The 8,238-nt window shown below is 65.6% G+C and overlaps 1 protein-coding gene across 1 annotated transcript in view; it reads right to left on the bottom strand.

Moving 5' to 3' along the window:
* CROCC2 (ciliary rootlet coiled-coil, rootletin family member 2) overlaps positions 1 to 8,238 on the bottom strand; it is an 82,227-nt gene that overhangs the window by 56,830 nt on the left and 17,159 nt on the right. The window contains 7 exon segments of the mRNA XM_044913635.1: positions 245 to 391; positions 723 to 867; positions 3,164 to 3,375; positions 3,677 to 3,883; positions 4,198 to 4,294; positions 5,409 to 5,636; positions 6,156 to 6,253. Coding sequence (XP_044769570.1) covers positions 245 to 391; positions 723 to 867; positions 3,164 to 3,375; positions 3,677 to 3,883; positions 4,198 to 4,294; positions 5,409 to 5,636; positions 6,156 to 6,253 — 1,134 coding nt within the window.

Raw genomic sequence — 8,238 nt, 5'->3', positions numbered from 1 at the left:
TGCACCACGCCCCCTGCACCACGCCCTGCACCACGCCCACGCACCACGCCCTGCACCACGCCCCTGCACCACGCCCATGCGCCCTCGGTCCCGCGGGCTGAGCACCCCACCCGGCGGGCGCAGGGCCTGGCAGGCTCCCTTATGCCTCCTCCCACGACCCCTGCTGCCTGGGCAGGAACGAAGGTGGAGGGCTGGGGTTGCCAGGCGGGCCTGGCTCCGAGAGCAGCCCGGGGACCAGCCTCACCTGCAGGACCAGGTGGCTCAGGTTGCGTTTGTCCTGAGCCAGCGCCTCCATCAGGGCCGCCATCTTGGCCAGGGAGTCCCTCTGCGCCACCCCCTCCGACTTCAGCCGTGTCACGAGCAGTCCCAGGTCCGTGCTGCTGGACTCGGCCTAGGGCAGGGGGGGCGGTGCGGTCACCCCGATGACACTTTGGGATCCACGTGCAGACCGTTCCCACAGGCAGAGAGCCGTTGTGCCAGGGAGGGAGGGAGCTCTGGGCGGGGCGGGGGGGAGGCCTCTGAGGTGGACGCTGGCCGCCTGGGTCCTCAGGCTGCAGCCAGGAGAGGTGGCAGGGTAGCCGAGGGAGCCCACGGGGAAGCAGGTGTGGCCAGGGGCCAGGGAGGATAGGCCAGCGCCCACTGGCTGGGCACTCTGCCGAAGGACCGAGGGCCCAGGAGGGTGAGGAGACAAGTGAGTGGGAGGGGGCGGGCGGGAGGGCTACCCGGGCCAGGGCTCTGCGCAGACCCTCCCTCTCGCTGTCCAGGACGTCCCTCTGCAGCCGGGCCGAGTTCAGTGCCTCCTGGGCTGCCACCAGCTCCTTCTTGAGCCCCGAGACCTTCTCCTCCAGCTGTTCTAGGCGCCCTTGACTGAGGCCCAGAAACCAGAGGGCAGAGGGTGTGAGGTCACCTCAGGGCAAGAGGGGGCCACAACGGGCAGGGTGATGGCCCGCAACTCCCTCTGAGCCCAGGGAGCCCCAAAGGAGCATGGGTAGCCCTGCAGGGCCAGGAAGCTCATGAGCCCTGTTTCAGGGCTTGGGTGGGACGGTGGTGTTCCTGGTCCACACCCTGACAGCCCTGGGTGAAGAGTGTGTGTGTGCGCACGCCCGTGTGCACACACAGCTTACAGGGCCCACCTCTGCCCCTGGGGCGGGGAGTAGGCCTTGGGCCGGAGGTTGGAGCAGGGGTGTGGGCGCGGGGGTGACAGCCCAGGCTGGGGGATTCTGGAGAACCCTTCGCCCCTGCTGTCCCATCACGCACCCCCACTCCCGGAGAAGATCCCGGTAATGACGTGGCCCCTTGTGTAGCTGGGGACACGGGGGCTGAGAGGCGTGGCAGCCCGTCTGCCCAGCACACCTGGTCCCCAGCTCCCTGCGGCCCCGCTCGCCCTGCTGTGCCAGCTCTTCCTTCTGCTCTGCCCACAGTTCGCGGCCTCCAGCCGTCTCAGACGGCCGCCTTGCTCCTCATCCCCTCCGCCACAGTCTCCAGAGCCCTTTTCTTGCTGGGGACAGGAGCGTGGAGGTTGGGGCAGCCCCAGGACTGGGTCCCGGGAAGGGGAGCCGAGGGACACACCCTGGGTAGAGTCAGACCTCGGCCCAGTGCCGGGAGCGTGGGCAGGGCAAGGGGGGGTGCCAGGCCAGGGGGCCACTTGGGGCAGCATCCTGGGGAAGCGTGGTGGGGGACAGGAGACACCCAGCCACCTCTGGCCCCGGCAGGCCGATCCCCTCCCGACGGCTTCTGTGAGCCCCGAAAGCACTCGAGGGTCTTGCTCCCTGGTGTGTCCCATGCTCAGCCCTCTGGCACCCACAGGCCAAGCTCAGCTAGTCCTTGCAGAACTCAGTGGGAAGGACGGGGCCCCTCCTCTGCTGGCACCCTGCTCAGCTCACTCTGACAGGGACCCCGGGCCCTTGAGGTGCAGCACCCTTGTGCAAAGCCATGCTCACGGGCTGACCCACTCCAGAGGGCTCTCTGCATGCCACCCCTCAGCCAGGAATCTGGACCTCAGCAGCTCCCCATCGGGTCCTGGCCCCTGGAGTGCCCAGTCCTGAAGCCTCCCTTTCCCAAAGGCCCGTGGGATCTGGCCTCTCCTCCCCCAACGCTGAGGGGCCCACCCGGGCCGGCCCACCTGTCCTGGGCGCTGCAGCCTGCCCCCCCCCTCCACAGCCCCCTGCTCTGTGGAGGGATGGCCCCCACCAGCCTCACCCTGCTCACTGCGTGGCTCTGCACTCCCCCCACTCTGCACCTGTCGGCCCCTGGGAGGCCCCCCCTCCCCTGTCACAGGAAGGCTTCGGGCCTCCAGGCAGCCTCCTCCTCCATCCCTCCATGCCACGCCCCACGCCGGGCTGAACTCCTCTCCCTGGGGTCATTCCCCGGGTGCTTCTCAAGGCAGGGTTGGGCTCATTTCTCCTCAGATCCCCGGTCTCAGCACCGAGGGCACTGTCAGGTCACCCAGAGAAGGAGCCCCCCCTCCCCGAGGGAGCCGCAGTTCCCCCACCCCCAGGGGGGATGAGGGGAGGCAGCCTCCTTGCTGCTCCCTCTCCTGGCCCCTTTGGGAAGCACCTGCTCCTCCAGTCAGAGCCTGCGGGCCCCCACGTCCCAGCCCAGGCAGGGTGTGGACCTGGGAAGCCCCTCCTAGCCCCTCACTCAGGACTGTGGGCCTCGGGAGATTCCGTGCCTCCCCACTCCCACTGACCCCAGAGCGCTGAGATGTGCACAGAAGCATCCAGAAAGCCTCACGGCTGACTGCACCATAGGCCGCCAGATCCACAGGACAGCCCAGGAGGGCTCTCAGGCCGCCCCAATGGATGTGGAGGGAAGGGAGTTTGGGGGATTTACGGACCATTTCTGAAGGATGGACAGGACTCCTGGGAGTCAGGCGGGAGCGGGGAGAGAGCATGCAGGTGGAACCAGGCTGCACTTTGGGGATTCAGGTGGAGGGGGCAGGGCATAGGCTGAGCCTGGGCAGAGGCAGCCCAGGTGGGCCCAGATGAGGGCAAGGAGACTCAGAGCAGGCAGGGGGCTGTGGGGCTGAGGGGACAAGGTGAGGCCAAGGGAGGCGGCCTTGCCAGGAGCAGTTTCTGTCCTGGAGGTGGGCCCGCTCTCTCTCCTGCTGGCAGCGCCCCTCGGCTGGCACTGCCCGGCCTGCCCTGCTCAGCCCTGCGGTCACCTTCGCAGGAGCTCGCTGGTTGCCCTGCAGTGCTGTGCCTCCCGGCTCTGCGTCCGCAGCCTGCGCAGGAGGTCCTCGCGCTCCTGCACCTGCTCCCGCACCTGCTCCTGCAGGAGCCTCCTTGAGGCCTGCAACTCCTGCTGGCTCTCGGACAGCTGCTCCCGGAGCCTGGCGGCCACGGCCTGCGAGGACTCCAGCTGCAGGCGCAGTTCCTGCCCCGGGGCGGGCGTGCAGCGTGAGCCCCCTCTGGCCTAGGCGGGCCTTGGACCACACTCCCCCAGCAGAGCTGCACTGCAGACCGGAGCCCCTCCCTGGGGCTGCAGCTCGGGGGGCCCCGAAGATGCACTGGCTGTGTCCAGACCCTTCCCCGGAGCCGCCTCCTTCTCAAAGGCCCTTGGCTCCCCTCGCTGGCACCCCGGCCTCCCTCCCTGGGGCCCGCGGGGTGTCCGGCCCTGGGTAAGCCATGAGCAGGCCGGCTAATGGCCCTCTGTGCACAGCCCCGTGGCTGCCCACCTGCTCCTGCAGCCGCTGCCTCCCAAAGGCTGTCTGCACAGCCTGCAGTGTGGGGTCCGGGGTGTCCGGGGAGCGGGCCCGCGGTGGGGACACACCCCGGTGGGGGGACGCAGAGCGCGTGGGCCTCCTCAGCGGGCCCCGGGCCTCCTCAGCTCCAGCACCGCCACCCCATGCCAGCTCCGGGCCCCCAGCATCCGCCCGGGCCACCTTCAGGGTGCAGAGAGGAAGGGACGGAGGGAGAGAGCTCAGGGCTGTGGCCAAGCAGGGCCCTTCCAGATCCTGTGGAGGGTCAGCCATCAGGATCCTAGCCCCTCTGCCGCGTTACCCCAGGAAGGACCGAGACGGGCCTGCACCTCCGGGATGCTCTTGAGAACGTGCTGCAGGGACTCGGCTTCGTCCTCCGAGGTGTCCGCTAGCAGCTGGCCTCTGGTGCGCTGGGACTGCTGTGGCCGGAGCAGATGCCTCAGCAGGGCCGGCGCCGAACCCCCACCCTGTGCCCGCCTTCTTGCAGCCCCACGCACCAGCTTCTGGATCTGCATTCTGAGGGAAGAGATGGTTGCCTCCTTCTTCGAGTTTTGCTCTGTGAGCTTCTCCACCAGGAGCGTCTGCTTGGAGACCCTGGAGAAAAGGTGGGGGCCGGGAAAAGGGTTGTCAGAGCAGAGAACAAAGCCCAGAGTGCAGGGGGGCCCCGAAGATGCACGGGCTGTGTCCACACCCCCCCTGTGCTGTGGCCCACACCCTGGCATTGGCCGAGCGGGCCTTAGTCCCTTGCCTGGTCAGACACTTCTCTCCTGCTCTAGAAACTTCAGTGGCCCCCACCGTCCCTGGAGCTACGTGCAGAATCAGAGTTCAGCATTTCAGGCCCCCACCCTGACCCCAACTTGCTCTCCAGCGTCATGGCCGGTGGCCCCTGAGGCCCTGCCCCTGTCCTTAGGGCCGTTGGTCCAGCTGCTTCCTCTGCCTAGAGCGCCTCAGCCACCGAAATCTAACAAGCGATGTCATTGTCCCTTCCTTCCCAGGAGCCACCTTCTTCTCAAAGACCCCTGGCTCCCCTCCGTGGCACCTGGGTCTCCCTTCCTGAGGCCCCAGCATCTTTGGCGCAGGCCCTGGGGTGAAGCCCCTGCAGGCTGCATTGGGCCATCATGCTCCTTTGGGGCTGCTCTGGGGTTTGTTGGACTCAGCTGGCCCCCTGAGGGCAGGGCAGGTTTCTTCCCCTCAGCTTGCAGGTGTTTGTGGCCGAGTGATCCTAGGTTCTGTGAATTGTGCGCCGGGGCCAGCAGGTTAGGCCTTCCCTGGGGCGCTGTCTCCCCACTGCCTGCCGAAGCTGCCCTCCCGAGATTTCTGAGCCACCGACATGGTTCTGCGTCCAAAACCTCGTGTGCTTGCTCTGAGGCTCATTTGCACCAGGAGTAGACCTGGGCCCCTCCACCTGCTTCAGCTTCTTAAACGGGCTACCTCAAAGCAGGCGCCCACCTCTGGAGGGATGTGCTTCTAGGCCGGAAAAGTCCACTTCTGGGACCCAGCTAGGAGGACACAGTCCAAATGCATCCACTGCAGCGTCCCCTGAAACCCTCAAAGTTCGGGCGCTCTCGCTCGGCCTCTGGAGGTTGGTTAGGGACTTGTGAGCCCACCATCTTGGGGACCATCCCTCTGCTGCCAGGAGCGCCACCACGCACGTGAGCAGAGGGCTGGCAGGTCCAGCCTCCCGGCCCGCCTGCCGCCCGGCACCCACCTGGCCTGGAGCGCCACCTTCTCTGCGTCCCAGCGGCCCTGCAGCTGGAGCATCTCCTGCACCTTGTCCCGTAGCTGCTGCTCCAGCCGCACAGCCTGCAGGGCCTGCTGCTCCAGGGCACTGGCCCCGCTGCTGGCTGACAGACGCAGGTTGGAGTCAAGGTTCAGGCAGGCCGTTTGCAGGCGCCAGGCCGTCCTGGCCGCCTCCGCTTGCATGTCCGTGAGACCCCTGGGATACAAGGGCAGCACCCCCAGCTGAGCCTCAGGACTGTCCACGGGCTCCGGGCCCGAAGGCTGCGAGCCACTGGGAGAAGCAGGATCTGGCCACCTGGGCCCTGCTTTCTGCCCACAGCCGACCCCCTCCCCTGCCATCCTCAGAAGCCTCCAGCACATCCCAGCTGGGGAGGGGGAGCTGGGGCCGGCCAGGACAGGCTCTCTGCTTCCAGCACGACACCGACCCTCTGAGCCTCAGTCTCCTGCTATGTGAATGGGGTGCTGACATGACATGTACCTCAAGGATCCCAGGTCAGACCTGTGTGAGGTGCCAGAGGGATCTGAGGGGCCCTGAGGCTCTGCCCTGTGGATCCCCCTCTGCAGCCTCCCCCTAACTGGCCTGTCCCACTGCCTTCTCTCCCCTTGCACATCTGCCTACCTTGCTCTGTCTGTTTGTGCTTCTCCCACATCGCTCGCCTTTCCTGTCCGTTCCCCCACACCTGGGGGGCCAACCCAGTGGACCCCGTGCCCTCACCTCTCTGTGGTCGCACGTAGCTCGGCCAGCTGTATGCGGAGTGCCGTGACCTGTCTCCACAGGAGGAGGAAGTCCTGGGGCCCCCCTGAGCGTGTGCGCTGGCTCTGAAAGCAAGAGGCTTGAGTCTGCTTCCGGTGTGGGAGGTGAGAGGAGCCCCACAACCCCACTCACCCTCTCCACAGCCCCCTCCTCTGGATGCCAAGCTGGGCTGTCTCCCGTGGCAGGGAGCAGACCCAGCACCACCTATGGTCCTGCAGCCCCCTTTCCCATGGGCTTATCTTCCCAAATAATGCAAATTGCCTGCTTCCTGGGGAGCAGTGCTCACTCCCCCACCCCAAGGACCTGGGGAAGTGACCACATCCAGGTCCTGCTCAGAACCAGGACTCACCCAGCCTGGTCTCCCTGCAGCCCTCAGCAACTGTGAGCCCCCCACCCCCTCCCCCCAGCCAGTACAGGGAGGGGGAGAGGCTTCCCTTCCTCCTCCAGCACCAAGAGAGCAACTCTTACTCTAGGGGAGCCCCTAACATGTCCAGGTGTGGCGCTTGGTCCCTGAAGGTGCCAGGGACACAGAAGCCTCTACCATTTGGAGCTCACGGAGGGGAAGGTGGAGAAGCCGCCCGCTGAGACAGGGCAGAGTGAACTGGGTAGTAATGGTGGAGCAGGAGGCCACTGCAGGACTGTGGGGGAGGGACAGGGGACGGAGTTGGGGGCAGTAATGGGACGGGGCCGTGTGTGGCCAGCGGTGTCAGCCTTTCAGGGAGCTGAGCTGAAGCCCAGGGGTCCTGAGTCTCCACGCCACCTTCCCGGGCCCTGCACTCGGCTGTGTCCTGAGTGCTGACCTCCCGCGACCCCAGCAGGCTCACCGTGGGCCCAGCACTGCCCCATGCTCCCATACATCTGCCCTCCCTGCCTGTTCCAGGCGCCTCTCGAACGCTGCTTTCGGACAGAGTGCCTTCACTTCTGCCGGCTCTCAAGACCCACACACCCTCCCTCCTTCATGAAGCCTTTGCCGATCCCCCGTCCTGACCCCACATCTGAGGTCCCCCCCTTGAGCCCAGGAACACTTCGCTGTAGGCCCCTGCGTGCCTGGGACCAGAGTCCTCTGTATACTTGCACCGCCCCCCTCACCCCCCTCGTGATCATCAAAGAGCAGGGATTAGGCCTGCCTCCTGGAGGAGCAGATGCCTGGCCTGGCCTGCCCAATAACGACGATGAAACTACGTTAGATTCCAGGCTTCACAGCTTCCGGAATGCAAGGCTGGGCTGGCTGACGTGGGGAGGAGCCCTCAGGCCAGGAACCGGCGAGGTCAGGAACTCCAGAGGAACACAGGCAACCTCTTGCCACACTCAGCAACTTGAGCATGTTTCCTTGACCACGGGCTCAGGGGACCGAGAGAAAAACCTGGGGTCCATCCAAAGGGGGAGTCTGCCCACACTCATGAGTGAGGTCTCAAAGCTGCTCTCTAAGTAAGGGGCGCCAGCTGTGACTGACCAGAACCCCCAGGTGCCCACATACACACGCATGCACACACCAGCCCTGCCTGCAGGACACTGTAAGGAGGTACCGTGGATGGAATGTCTGTGTCCCCTAAAATTCGAATGTTGAAACCTAATCCCCAGTGGGATGGGATTTGGAGGTGGGGCCTTCAGGCTCCACCCTCGTGATGGAGTTAGTGCCCTCCATAAAGGGGCCCCGGGGAGCTCCCTCGCCCCCTCCACCGTGTGTGTGCATGTGCGTGTGTGCGCATGTGCGTGTGTGTGTGCGTGTGTGTGTTTATAGTGAGAAGGAGCTGTCCGGGCATGTGTGCGTGTGTGTGCATGCGTGCGTGTGCGCGTGTGTGTTTATAGTGAGAAGGAGCTGTCCGTGTGTGTGTGCATGCATGCGTGTGTGTGTGTGTGTGCATGTGTGTGTGTTTATAGTGAGAAGGAGCTGTCCGGGCGTGTGTGCATGCATGCATGTGCGTGTGCGTGTGCATGTGTGTGTGTTTATAGTGAGAAGGAGCTGTCCGGGCATGTGTGCGTGTGTGTGCATGTGTGTGTGTGTGCATGTGTGTGTGTTTATAGTGAGAACGAGCTGTCCAGG

The sequence above is a fragment of the Neomonachus schauinslandi genome, chromosome 3 (assembly GCF_002201575.2).
Source record: "Neomonachus schauinslandi chromosome 3, ASM220157v2, whole genome shotgun sequence".
NCBI classification, from domain to species: domain Eukaryota; kingdom Metazoa; phylum Chordata; class Mammalia; order Carnivora; family Phocidae; genus Neomonachus; species Neomonachus schauinslandi.
Note: the sequence above shows the minus strand (reverse complement) of the source record. Positions and strands in the feature narration are given on the sequence as shown.